Source organism: Microcaecilia unicolor, chromosome 3 (genome assembly GCF_901765095.1).
Source record: "Microcaecilia unicolor chromosome 3, aMicUni1.1, whole genome shotgun sequence".
Classification (NCBI taxonomy): Eukaryota; Metazoa; Chordata; class Amphibia; order Gymnophiona; family Siphonopidae; genus Microcaecilia; species Microcaecilia unicolor.
In genome coordinates this window covers 184,481,034-184,495,045 of record NC_044033.1, presented here as the reverse complement: position 1 = coordinate 184,495,045, position 14,012 = coordinate 184,481,034, and the positions used below count along the sequence as shown (strand labels likewise).

Sequence of the window (14,012 nt, the reverse complement as noted above, 5' to 3'; positions counted from 1 at the left end):
GAAGCCACCAGCGAAGGTCCTGACGCACTACCAATGGCAAGGGCAATCTGACCTTCAGGGAACCCGTCTGGGGGTACCACCTGGAAAGATCCATAGATCCCAAAACCTGAAGATAAAGAGCGGAGATCCCAGACTCACTGTTGTAGCTTGAGAATGCGCTGCTCTGGAAGAAAGACCTTTCCACAAAGTGTGTCGCAAGCGACCCAGTGATAATCCAAAGTCTGCAATGGTTGCAACTAGCTTGACAGGATTGATCACTCAACCTAGGGATTCCTAAAACTGAACAACCTGCGCTGTCACCTGACAACTCTCCTGAAAATGACTTTGCTCGGATTAACCAATCGTCTAGGTACGGATGCACTAAGATGCCTTGCCGCTGCCACCACCACGACCTTGGTGAAGGTCCGTGAAGCTGTCACCAGCCCCAATGGCATAGCACAAAACTGAAAGTGTCTGCCCAATAATGCAAACCAAGACTTCTGCTGTCATCTGACAACTCTCCTGAAAACGACTTTGCTCAGATTAACTAATTGTCTAGGTACAGATGCACAAAGATGCCTTGCCGCCCCAAAGCCGCCACCACCACCACCACCACAACCTTGGTGAAGGTTCGTGGAGCTGTCACCAGCCCTAACGGAATAGCACAAAACTGAAAGCATCTGCCCAATACTGTGAACCGGAGGAAGCGATGATGCACTTGACAGATGGGAATGTGGAGATATGCTTCTGTAAGGTCTAATGCCATGAGAAATTCTCCCAAACAGCCACGATAACCGACCTTAAGAGTTTACTCTGAGCTCCTTAACCAAATCACAGAGGTCCTTACCAAACATTCATTTGCCTAAAAAAAGCAACTTAATCAGATGTGCCTTTGAGGCCGAATTCACAATCTAGTTCCACAGCCAATGACATGCCCTTGGCAAATGCCCTCAGCATATCATAAACCCCAGTTGCCAAATAAGTCAACCCCATTTCCAGCTGAGTATATGGTACCGACCCATCTGCACCAGCCCACTGATGCCATTGCAGACAGCCCTATGCCACAAAGGAGCTGCACACCAAGGCCTGGAGACCCAGCGCTGCCATCTCAAAGGCCTGCTTCAGGGCATGCTTGATCTTCCTATCCTGAAGGTCCTTCAGGACAATACCCCCTTCCACCAAGAGGATCATCATTTTGGTCACCACTGTAACTAAGAAATTCACCATCAGACGGCAGATGTTGTCCTTCTCCTTAGCCACCAGTGTGTACATACATATGGGCCATAGCCCTCCCCACTCAAAGGCTCTTGTCCTGCAGGCACGCTCCATTCAGCAGAAATCAGCTCTTGAATGTCCAGGTGCATCGGGAAGGCCTTGAGCAGGGCCTAAAGGCCACTCATGACTGAATCGCCTGCCAGCCAGTGTCACGAAGGCTCCTCAATAGACAGCGTTGCCAGTGCCTCTGAAATGAGAGAACCCAACTCCTCCCGATAAAAAAAGGCAGAGGACCCGCAGGTCATCCCCCTCCCCAGGGGGAAGCTCATCCTCCAATGATTTCCACAGGGATGGCCCTTCCAAACATTGAGGCCACCTCCAAAATCAGAGACCCATGAGACCAGGCCCCTGCTAATCCAGCCTCAATGGAGCCTGCCCAGACCCCTGAAGGAGCAATACAAACTTGGGAGAAAATGACACCTGCACCACTCCCGGAGGCCCCTCACTGGAACACTCACCCCGAGGACGAGCTTCATGCTCACATACAATAGCAGACAATGTTCCCACATCTCCATGAGACAACCCACGTGGCTGAAGACTGGGAGAACCAGCTGCCAATGCAGGGACCTCCCCACAGTGCTGTCTCCAAAACAGCTGTTTATCCAGCCGCCACCTCCAACGGACGAGAGGCATCCGGCCTGCACTCCATGCAGTGGCCTGAAGCGGAGTGCCGGTCCACGCACTTCTGGCCTTCACACCTACCCATGGCCTCTTTTGGCTCTCCTTGCGTTTGTTTTTCTAACAGGCGCAAACCACTGCCACAGAGAGGACCGCATCCCCAAAGGGGAGGTGCTTTACCAGCTGATCTGTCCTGAGCGCTCCCAAATTCGGACCCATCAGAGGGCAGCGTTCACCTCTCACCAGGCCCTGACCCCTTCAAAAGGAGACCCCAGCTGCCACTGCCTCCTGCACTGCCCTTTTTTTTTTTTTTAACACGATTGAACAGGCTCCCAGGGAAGGCAGATTACAACAGGCAGGCAGGTCACTCATCAACCAAAGAAGCTGAGTGACAGGGACCCTGAACCACCAGGTATGACAGCCGCACCCAGGAACTCCGGGGAACTCAACTGGGAACCAACCACCAACTGGGAAGGCACTTGTGCATGCTTTTGAAGCTTTGTAAAGCTTGTTTCAATCTCTGCACCGGGCAAAGAAGACCAGCTTACCCACATGTGAGAATTATTGGCCTGCTTGTCCAGACACTGTAGGCACCAATTATGGGTGTCTGTGAGACATGGTCCTTGTGCACTTAAAACCACTGGGAGTTTTAAATGACATGTCAGGAAAATTAACAAAGTGAATCAAATGGCTTGATTGTGAAAATGAATCCCTGACTAGGGGGCCTCGCAAACTGCAGAAGAAGAAAAAAAAACACACACTTAAAAGTGCTGAAAACTTTTTGCTTTCTCTCTTACGTGAGGATGACCAAAAGCAAACATGGGCACTGCATCTGCTTAAGTCCCAGGATCAGAGCCAGCAAGTATGTGTAACAACGTGCTGGCTCTGAACGCTAACAGCATGCAAATGATTGCTAAACAGGGACATTGGTATTCCCCCTCAATGCTCAATGGCAGTGCGCCAAACTAGCGTACTACCGCTGTAAACCCTTTGCCAGTTTGGAGCAGGCGTTAGGGTTTACTACAGCATTGAGGAATGGGGAGCCCTGTCCAGCATGCATCTATATGCTAGAAGCCCCCCTCCCCCATATCCTCCTCAACGCACGACCTGAACCTGACCCCCCCCCCCATCCCAAGCCAGTGACACGGGGGCTGAAGGTCCCCTCCCCGATAAAAGGCCACAGGAGGGCTAGAGATCCGGTGGGATCTCTAGCCGCCCAACCCCCACTTGCACACACACAAAAAAAAGACAGCCCTGGTGACCCAGTGGGCCGCAAACCAAAGCCCCATCCCCACCTGGTGTTCTAGAGGCCCCCTCCCCCACGTACCTTTGAGGTGGAGGAGGGCATAGCATCCATCCTCCTCTTCCAGCACCGCCATCACAACGGAGCAATCGGGCAGGAGAACTCCAACTTATAGCCATCCTGTAGGATGTCAAGCACCCACTTATCCAAAGTAATCTTGGCCCACTCTCCCCAAAAGGCCATGAGGCGTCCTTCAATCGGAACAGGAGAGAAAGCCGGCCTGGCATCATTATGACTGCCTGGAGGTGGCTAAAGAGCAGCCAGCCCCCTCCCCCCACCTGATGACCAGTTGGACTCCACTGGATAGCATCAACCATCAGTCAAAATTACTGCACCTGCTTGTCTTCTTGAAAGACCCTAGCGTACCTAAACTAGTAGAAAGAACCTCTACCTCACTATCATATAGTGGTTCTGTATGATTCATTAGTTTTAAAATACCACCTTTCATTAGACAACAGCAAAGCACAAAAAGTCAACTTAAAAAAAAAGCAGCCAATAAAACGAACTACACGTGACAGTAAAGCATACAGGAAGAGATGGGAGAGAAAAGTAGATAGGCATAAATAAAAAGGATAAAGAAGTCACATATAAGACGCTACTGGCCCATTTTAATACACAAGCTATAGATAAAACTGTGGATAGCAACTTAAAAATTTAGGATAGTACGGCCAAACTCTTCACAAACGATGCTAAACAGATTACAGAAAATAAAGTAAACCCCAGTGAAGACTCCACTTAATTCCCCGTCTCCAGCTTCCTTATTAATCAGCACACAATCCCACTCTCCGATTACAAAACAAAACGTTATCTCCTCGCCACCCCCTGCGTTCTTCCCTCGGGCACTCACGTATCAAGGCGAATCTTCTTGAGCGCCACCACCTCCCCAGTGACTTTATTTTTAGCTTTATACACCACCCCGTAGGTGCCCTCGCCAATTTTCTCCACCTTCTGGAAGTTCTCCATGGCGGAGAGGCACAATCCCGGGGGGACTGGGGAGGGAGGGGGCAGGGCGCACGCGCGCTCTCACCGTCGGTCCGTTCGCTTTTCCCGCCTTACGGCGCAAGCTCCCTCTCCACACTCCCCTATTGGACGACCCAAACCTCCTTGGGTCGACCCAAGCTCCGCGCGATCTGTTCGTTCTCGCGTCGCGCTTCGCCTTGTTGCTTACGTCATCCGTCGAGGACTGAGCTCTCCTCTGATACCCGTAGCATTGCGTTGTTTTGCTTTTTTGACTGCTGGTTTTTCATATTTCTTTTTCTTTATTTTTAATAAGGAATATATAATGTCATTATTCTGTCACTTTGGCTTTGTAACCGTCTTTTTGCTCAAAGTAAAGTTACGTTCCTGTTTCTTCCCGCGTTCTCTTAGCTCTACCTTCCGTGGTTTTTTATTGGTCGGATCTCTCTGAGCGTCGTCGTGAGCGACTATATAGTTAGTGACCCCGCCTTCCAAGTGTGCGGCTGTGCGCGAGAGGGAGGTCCGATATTCTACCTCGCTGAAAGCATTTTGTAGGCGGGTTTTATGTTTTGTTTTTAAGCATGAAGTTTCGTTCGCACGTGTAAAGCAGCCAATAGAGTAGAGCATTTGCACATATTTAAAGGCGTCCTGCTGTGGGTGGTTTTTAAAGTGCCTCTGAAATTTTTCCCATGCAAGTTGTGGAGGTGATTTTAGAAGAGTTGCTTTCTGCTGCTTGTATGGGTAAAAAGCAGATTTACATATGCAACTTTCCAAGCACATATAAATGGTTCTTATTTATATGTGTATGTATAAGGTTGGAGATTGGAGTTCTTTCAAGTGGAACGATTGGATCTGCTTTGACTGTTTTCCCATGGATTCTTGAGAAGTATAAATATCTCCGGGAGGTTACCTGTTGAGAATATACTACTACTTAACTATGTGGACTATGTTTACTAAATGATCATCTGATTATATGGGTTAACGAATAGAAGATTGGTATTCGAGATTGAACTTTTCCCTTGGAATAACGACCATATATAATTTTTACATAATGTGTTTAAGATATTAACTGTTATGGAAAATACTTTTTGTATTAATTTTGGATATGTGAGTGTGTGGGTATGTGTGAGATAGTGAAGTGAGAGAGTGTGGGTGTGATATGCCTTAATTGGTAAATGTTTTAAAAGTGTGATGGATAACGTGATTTTCTGATATATATTATTGAATAAAGATAGTTAATTAATTGAAACGGTTGTTTAAGATGGGAGATATATATATATATACACACACCACATCTGAATAGATCAGGTTCAGTGTGACTAAAGACTTATTGTGCTTAACAGTACAAAAAGTGATTGAGGATTGAGCAATTACAATATGTAATACGGAAACGAATGCTAGACACAAAAAGGTAATTTATAGTCATCCATGTATAATAACAATTACAATGGAATTGAATAATTTTATTTATGTGTAGCATTTTTATCCCACATTTTCCCACCAATTTGCCGGCTCAATGTGGCTTACATTTGCCATTTCCGGGTAGCAGAGTTACAAATGGTATTGCGTTAATCAGAGGGAAATCGTGCCAAACGAATCTCATTGAATTCTTTGATTGGGTAACTGGAGAATTGAATCATCGACATGCTATAGACGTAATCTACTTAGATTTTAGTAAAGCTTTTGACACGGTTCCCCACAGGAGGCTCTTAAATAAACTCGATGGGCTGAAGATAGGTCCCGAAGTGGTGAACTGGATTAGGAACTGGTTGACGGACAGATGACAGAGGGTGGTGATAAATGGAGTTCGCTCGGAGGAGGGAAAGGTGAGTAGTGGAGTGCCTCAGGGATCGGTGCTGGGGCCAATTCTGTTCAATATATTTGTGAGTGACATTGCCGAAGGGTTAGAAGGTAACGTTTGCCTATTTGCGGATGATACTAAGATTTGCAACAGAGTGGACACCCGGGAGGGAATGGAAAGCATGAAAAAGGATCTGAGGAAGCTAGAAGAATGGTCTAAGGTTTGGCAATTAAAATTCAATGCGAAGAAATGCAAAGTGATGCACTTAGGGAGTAGAAACCCAAGAGAGACTTATTTATGTGTTAGGCGGTTAGAGTCTGATAGGTACTGAGGGGGAGAGGGATCTTGGTGTGATAGTATCCGAGGATCTGAAGGCGACGAAACAGTGTGACAAGGTGTTGGCTGTAGCAAGAAGGTTGCTAGGCTGTATAGAGAGAGGTGTGATCAGCAGAAGAAAGGAAGTGTTGATGCCCCTGTACAAGTCGTTGGTGAGGCCCCACCTGGAGTATTGTGTTCAGTTTTGGAGGCCGTACCTTGCGAAGGATGTTTAAAAAAATGGAAGCGGTGCAAAGAAAAGCTACGAGAATGGTACGGGATTTGCGTTCCAAGACGTTTGAAGAGAGACTTGCTGACCTGAACATGTATACCCTGGAGGAAAGGAGGAACAGGGGTGATATGATACAGACGTTCAAATATTTGAAAGGTATTAATCCGCAAACAAATCTTATCCGGAGATGGGAAGGTGGTAGAACGAGAGGACATGAAATGAGATTGAAGGGGGGCAGAGTCAGGAAAGATGTCAGGAAGTATTTTTTCACAGAGAGGGTGGTGGATGCTTGGAATGCCCTCCCGCGGGAGGTTGTGGAGATGAAAACGGTAACGGAATTCAAACATGCGTGGGATATGCATAATGGAATCCTGTGCAGAAGGAATGGATCCTCAGAAGCTTAGCCGAAATTGTGTGGCGGAGCAGGTGGGGGGAAGAGGGGTTGGTGGTTGGGAGGCTAGGATAGTGGAGGGCAGACTTATACGGTCTGTGCCAGAGCCGGTGATGGGAGGCAGGACTGGTGGTTGGGAGGCGGGAAGTACTGCTGGGCAGACTTGTACAGTCTGTGCCCTGAATAAGGCAGGTACATATCAAGGTAAGGTATACACATATGAGTTTGTCTTGTTGGGCAGACTGGATGGACCGTGCAGGTCTTTTTCTGCCGTCATCTACTATGTTACTATGTTAAGGTGCTTGCATACATGGTAGCAAACATGGTGCATAACATATATGGAATAAATCATGATATATATATATATATATATATATATATATATCTATCTATCTATCTATATATATATATATATATATAACATATGCATACATACATGGTAAAGAAGAGAAAAATTGTGGTAGTGCATGAAGGCTCCTGAATAGTAGATTGGTTAGTAACATGCATTAGGTCATAGACTAAAGAGAGTCCCTATTCCACATAATGTTTAAGTGAATTGCTTAATCATTAATAATCATTAATATCATAGAGGTTAGTCAGTTGTGTGTTAAGAGTTCGGTTTTGTGTAGCTCGTATTTAGTTTCATTATTTAGTATTAAGATGGATGCTTAAGGTATGCCTTCTTGAAAAGATCTGTTTTCAGTAGTCTTCGGAAGATGATTAGATCTTGTGCTGTTTTTACGGCCTTCAGTAGTGCGTTCCATAGCTGCGTGCAGACTTATGAGAAGCTGGTCGCGTATGTGGATTTATACTTTAGTCCTTTGCAGTTAGGATATGTGCGTGATGATCTTTTTGCATTCCTAATAGGCAAGTCTCTAAGGTCTGACATGTAGGTCGGAGCTTCTCCATGGATGATTTTGTGGACCAGGGTGCAAACTTTGAACGCAATACGTTCTTTTAGTGGGTGCCAGTGTAGTTTTTCTCTTAGGGGTTTGGCGCTTTCGTATTTCGCTTTCCCAAATATGAGTCTAGCCTGCTGTATTTTGAGCGGTTTGAAGCTTCTTCATGATTTGTTCTTTGCATCCAGCATAAATGACATTGCAGTAGTCTAGGTGACTGAGCACTATTGATTGTACTAGGCTGCGGAATACTTCCCTTGGGAAGAAAGGTTTGATTCTTTTGAGTTTCCACATTGAGTAGAACATTTTGTTTGTTGTGTTTTTCGCATGATTTTTGAATGTGAGATTTCGATCAATTGTGACTCCCAGAATTTTCAGGCTGTCTGAGACTGGGAGGGTGTAATCTGGGGTGTTTATGGTGTTGGGTTTGTTTGTGTTGTATTGTGAGGATAGAATGAGATGTGTTTTTTTTCAGCGTTTAGCTTTAGTTGGAATGCGTCCGCCCATGGTGAGTTCATTAGTTGGAAGCTATTGTAATTTCATTTGTGATTTCAGCTATGTCTTGTTTGAACGGGATGTATATCATGACATCGTCTGCGTAGATGTACGGGTTGAGTCCTTGGTTGGATAGTGATTTGGCTAGAGGTATCATCATTATTTAAAAAGGGTAGGCGAGAGCGGTGATCCTTGTGGTACTCTGCATTCAGGTTTCCATGGTTTTGATGTTTTTGAGTTGGAAATCACTTGATAAGTTCTTGCTGTTAGGAAGCCTTTAAACCATTTTAGTACATTTCCTCTGATCCCGAAGTAGTCTAGGATGTTCGAGAGTATTTGGTGGCTGACCATGTCGAACGCACTGGACATATCGAATTGTAGGAGTAGTACATTGTTTCCAGTTGCAATTAGTTGTTTAAATTTGGTTATGAGAGTGGTTAACACTGTTTCAGTACTATGGTTGGATCGAAATCCTGACTGTGAATCATGTAGTATTGTGAATTTGTTTAGATAATTGGTGAGTTGTTGGGTTACCATACTTTCCATTAGTTTTACTATCAGGGGGATGGATGCTACTGGTCGATAGTTGGTTGTGTCATTTAGTTTTTTCTTTAAGCCTTTGGGTATGGGTGTAAGTAGTATATTTCCTTTGTCCTTGGGGAAAAGTCCATGTTGTAGCATGTAATTCAGGTGTGTCGTAAGGTCTGATATGAAGCGTTTGGGGCCTGACCTTATTAGGCTGTTGGGGCAAATATCCAGTTTGGAGTGGGTTTTGGAGAATTTGTTGAATGCTTGAGTTATGGTTTCTTCGGTTAGCAGGTCGAAGTCATTCCAGGTTCGGTCTGCTGGGTATTCACCGGGAGTAGGGTCCATGCAAGCCATAAATTTTTCGTGATCAGTGGTGTTGAGTGGTAATGTGGATCGAAGCTTTATAATTTTCTCATTGAAGTATTTGGCAAGTTGATCTGCCGATGGGGTGTCTGTGCTGGCTGTGGTAACCGGTGTGGTGTCTATTAATTTATTCATGAGTAGTAGAGTTTATGTGCGTCTTTGTAGTCTGGTCCTATTTTGGTTTTGTAGTATGCTCTTTTGGTTTGTCTTATTGTATATTTGTATTTTCTTTGCATTTGTTTCCAATCTTTAAATGTACAATTGGATGTTTAATTACGATGATCCTGAAATTGCTTAAACAGAGAGGCTTTAAGGTCTTTCCTGAATATCAAATAATTAGGCTCCCATGTGATGAATTTCAGGAGGAATTCCACCATTTGGTACAAAGGTAAGAGAATCCTGACATGTAAATTGACTTGTAGATTACATTTTTGTAACTGGACTAGTGGAGGGCTAGATAATTGGCAAAAGGTAAAAGACGGATACAGCGGGATCCTTGGGGTCCTCCCGGATTCAATTTTAAAACCTTTAAAAATTATTTTTTTTCTTTGCCCAGTCATTTACATACAGACATTTTACATATATCCTCCAAAATAAATGTTTTTAGAAGAAGACAGCTGATATATTTAACACTGAGGATTATTCTCTCTGGATCCTCCTATTTCCTTACCAATCTTGTTCTCAAAAGTTGAGTGGAGAAATAAGCAAATGTTGGTAGATGACAGTATATATAAGTGAAAACAAAAAAAACAGCACCACGGGCCTTTAAAAATGGAACACAGTTCTTTAATGAATGAGCCTTGACAAAAAGACCCAACACGGGCCGTGTTTCGGTGACTAGCACCTGCGTCAGGGGTCACAGTGATGACGTGGAAAACTTGGGGAATAACTCGAATATATTCCTCAACAATATATTATTCCTTACCCCACGTCTCATATAGTAAAAGCACCAAGGCACTTTTTTTTTTTTGGACTTTAGTTTGTACTTCGTTCCCTCTCTTTTGTTATATCCAAGTATATATAAGTGAAACATCAAAGCATTTCAGTGATAGTCTAACAGGATGGGGGTGGATAGGTGAGAGACAGGGCAACCTTCAAATCTAATCAAGAAATGTATTAAGTTATGTCCAATAAAAAAAGGTATCATCTTATTTTCTTTTCCATGTTTTATTTTGTTTTATTTCTATTGATTACCCTCAAAAGTTGCATTCCCTCTTGCGACGGTAACATTACGTCACAGGGGGTGTAACTAAGCGGATCGGGTGTTCTCAAGCTTAAAATAAGGTTTAATGACAGAAGGAGCGCTTCTATGTTTTCACGGCCGCTACTGCTTACAGTATGCAGCAATCACCAGCCATAACCCAGCGCTGCACGTATCTTTTACAAAGTTAAACAAGGAGATGCAATAGACAGGCTCACTTCCACTCCAATCTAGTCCACTGTAAGCAAGGAAGCCAATTTTGTTAATCTCTATTTCCACTGCCCTGCGCAGCCGTCATTACCATTCACTCAAAACAAAGCAAGCAAACCTATTAGCTGCTGCATCTGTGTTGTAGTTCTTTATTGTTGATCCATCTGTAACAAGTCCAAAACTGTGTCAGTTGGATTGGCAGGTCTTACAAGGTAGAGGATAAAAGACGTAATTGAATATCATTTAAAAAAAGCTTCAAAATGTATTGTAAATGGTAGTTTGTAGCCATTTTTCTTCACTGTTCTGTGCAATATAGATGGCCAGATTTCAGTGAGGATATCTTGTTTCCTAATGGGCTCGTCTTAACTGTTGTAATTTGCCTGGGAAGCCTGGTGTTTCTAAAGATGATGGAATATATAGAAATTAAATGGAAGTAGAATTAAACTCTTCTTTCGTTGCGGCACATGGAATCACATTTTCATCTGTTTTGTAGAAGTTTGCCTTTTAGATACACAAATGGATTATTCTGTTTTGGACCATGTTTCAGGGGCAAGTGGTTTTATAAGTCCAAATAAAAATAAATATTTTGTTTCATGCAGATCTCTTTTGTTTAAACATAACTAAATGGGCTATAAACCCCTAATGCAGTCCAGTGGTTTTCTTATATTTTGTTCTTGTGATGTCTTATACTGTTACTTATCATGCAATGGAACCCTTTCACTAATTGAAAAAGTGCACAATGTGAGTGTTGACTATTTTTTCATTTTTTTAATATGCAAATTGTGCTCAGTGGAGAGGATTATGCCCACAGGACACTCTTGCAGTATAATACTGCTAACATCCCTTGTAACATCATCGCACTTCCTCCCAACCTTCCACAGTGTATTTTATGAGTCCTACTATTCCATACAAAAGATAATGTCAAAGATGTTACTTAGCTTGATTCAAGATGTTCATAGTCCTTTCTGATCCTTCGATTATTCTGTGGGGATCCCCATCCGCACTGTGACTTTAAAAAGTATGTACCAGCAGTTTACACTACTCCCTAAAATCGAGATTAAAATCCAGCTATTGAGATGGTAGTTATTAACGGTTCCCTACATGCTGGCATGTTTCGCTCCCAGCGTCATCAGGGGAACACCTGAGTTTCACAGCAGCCAGGTGGGAGCTTTGATGTTAATGACAACATGGTGGTTGTCAGAAAGACTTCAGTCTGATGTGATTGAGAAAGAGAAATTGAGGGACACTGAAAGGCAGGTGGTTTTACCCTCCTATCACTTTTTACTTCCATCTTTCTTTTCACACAACACAAAGATATCAGGAATATTTTATTTCACTTCTGCAACTATATGATAAAGTGGAGAAGTAATCACTATTCAGAGCTACATTTGGTGTACCCCTGATGACGCCGGGAGCGAAACATGCCAGCATGTAGGGAACCGTTAACAACTACCATCTCAATAGCTGGATTTTAATTCCGATTTTAGGGAGTAGTGTAAACTGCTGGTACATACTTTTTAAAGTCACAGTGCGGATGGGGATCCCCACAGAATAATCGAAGAATCAGAAAGGACTGAGCCTGAAAGCTAATTGAGGGGGAAGGGGCATAAGGCTGAAGGTTTGCCTAGGGTGGCTAATACTCTTGTACCAGCCCTGGTCTGGGCATTGGGGGAGAATTTGAGGGCATAACTGCTTTCTTCTCAGGTGTGCAAAACCAGGACCAGCACAAACTGGTAAATGTGGTAAGCAGTGCTGTGGAGTCATTGTCATGGAGACAGAAGCAATTTTGGGTGGAGTTGTGGAGTCGGTAGAAATGTACTGACTCTGACTCCAGCTTCAAAATTAAAATGTATAACATTATAATATATGGTAAATTTATAATTTTATACTGTTACATATTTTTTGTTCAACTTCTTTGTTCAAATAAATATATTCTGTACTCTGTTAGTCTTAATTTTGTACATAAGGAAATATCCTATGTTTCTGTAATTAATGAAATTTCTCTTAGTAGGAGTCTGTGTCAGAGTTGAAGGTTTGGTGTACCAACCCCACAGCCCTAGCAGGGGGCTGCCAAAAGCTGCCACAAGCAACTTTTATCTGTTGCGCCAACCCTGTGCTCTAAGAAGCAGTAGAAGAAGGGGCACTGGAACATCACAAGGCCTGAGCCAATCCCCCTCACTTCTGCTGCTGTACCTCCAGGCCTGCGGCAGCATTCAAAACACCAGTAGTAAGTCCTGGAGAGCCTTTGAACCTACGTCTCATGAAGACCCTGCTGGTCCCATCCCTTGGCAAAGCAGAATTGCTTTTCTGTAATGGAGGTTCTCTGTAGACAGCAGGGGAATGCATCCACACCTGATGATGACATCTTCTGATGGATCCATTGTGCCAGACCTCTCCTGTAGGTAAAGTCTTTTGGCTTACTGGGCATGTGCAGGAGTTCCCCACACTTGGTGTAGCTTCTCTTGCCTGCTTCAGTCAAAGGCATCAGCTCTGTGGGTACCTGAGAACTCCCAGTATTTTCTGATATGCCTTATTACATTTGTAGCTGAAATCTCCATGGTGGAACATGACAAGAAGAAAAAGTCCCTGTATCCCAATTACTGCTCCCAAGAAGGTTTAATGATAGGAGACTGCATGACTTAAAAAACTTAAAAAGTTGAAGATGTCTTCCATGCAGCTGCAATATTGTCCAGGGCACAACAAGTGCTATCACAATTGAAAACAATAGCAAACTTGTGAGGTTTTATTCATTTTCTCTGTTAGGAAGAGATCGGGGGGAGGGGGGAAATTATGGATATAAGGGAATTTGGGGAGTTTTTGAGGGGTAAGTGAAGGGGAGAGGGTTATATTCAAAATATATTTGTCAGTGCTCCAGAGCTTACTTTGTTATTTGCAGTGCTGTATTGTGGATTTTGGTGCTGCACTATATGCCTTTATTTTTTCTTTTTATATAGAAATACCCAGTGGCGTTCCTGGCCTGGATGGCACCCGGGGCGGAGCGCCTATGCGCCCCCCCCCCCTGGGTGCAGCGCGCCCACGCTAGATGACACCTCCCCCCTCTGGCAAAATGACACCCCCCCGCGCACGCCTGCTCCTCCGAGTTCGCTAAACTTCGTTCGCTGCAGCTCCCTCTGCCCCGGAACAGGAAGTAACCTGTTCCGGGGCAGAGGGAGCTGCAGCGAACAAACGAAGTTTAGTGAACTCGGAGGAGCAGGCGCATGCCGTGGCACCCCCCAGTGGTGTGCACCCGGGGTGGACCGCCCCCACCGCCCCCCCCCCCCCTTTGGTACGCCACTGGAAATACCTTTATTGTCGTCCTAAGAAAAAATAAAGGCATATAGTGCAGCACCAAAATCCACAATACAGCATTGCAAATAAAAGTAAGCTCTGAAGCACTGACAAATATATTTTGAATATAACCCTTCTCCCTTCACAGACCCCTTGA

General features: G+C 44.2%; 1 protein-coding gene across 1 annotated transcript in view; it reads right to left on the bottom strand.

Moving 5' to 3' along the window:
* Positions 1–4,196, bottom strand: part of CDK2 (cyclin dependent kinase 2) — a 115,963-nt gene extending 111,767 nt beyond the window's left edge. Inside the window, 1 exon segment of the mRNA XM_030196740.1 lies at positions 4,023–4,196. Coding sequence (XP_030052600.1) covers positions 4,023–4,138 — 116 coding nt within the window. The 5' untranslated portion in view covers positions 4,139–4,196.
* Positions 4,197–14,012: the final 9,816 nt, after the last annotated feature.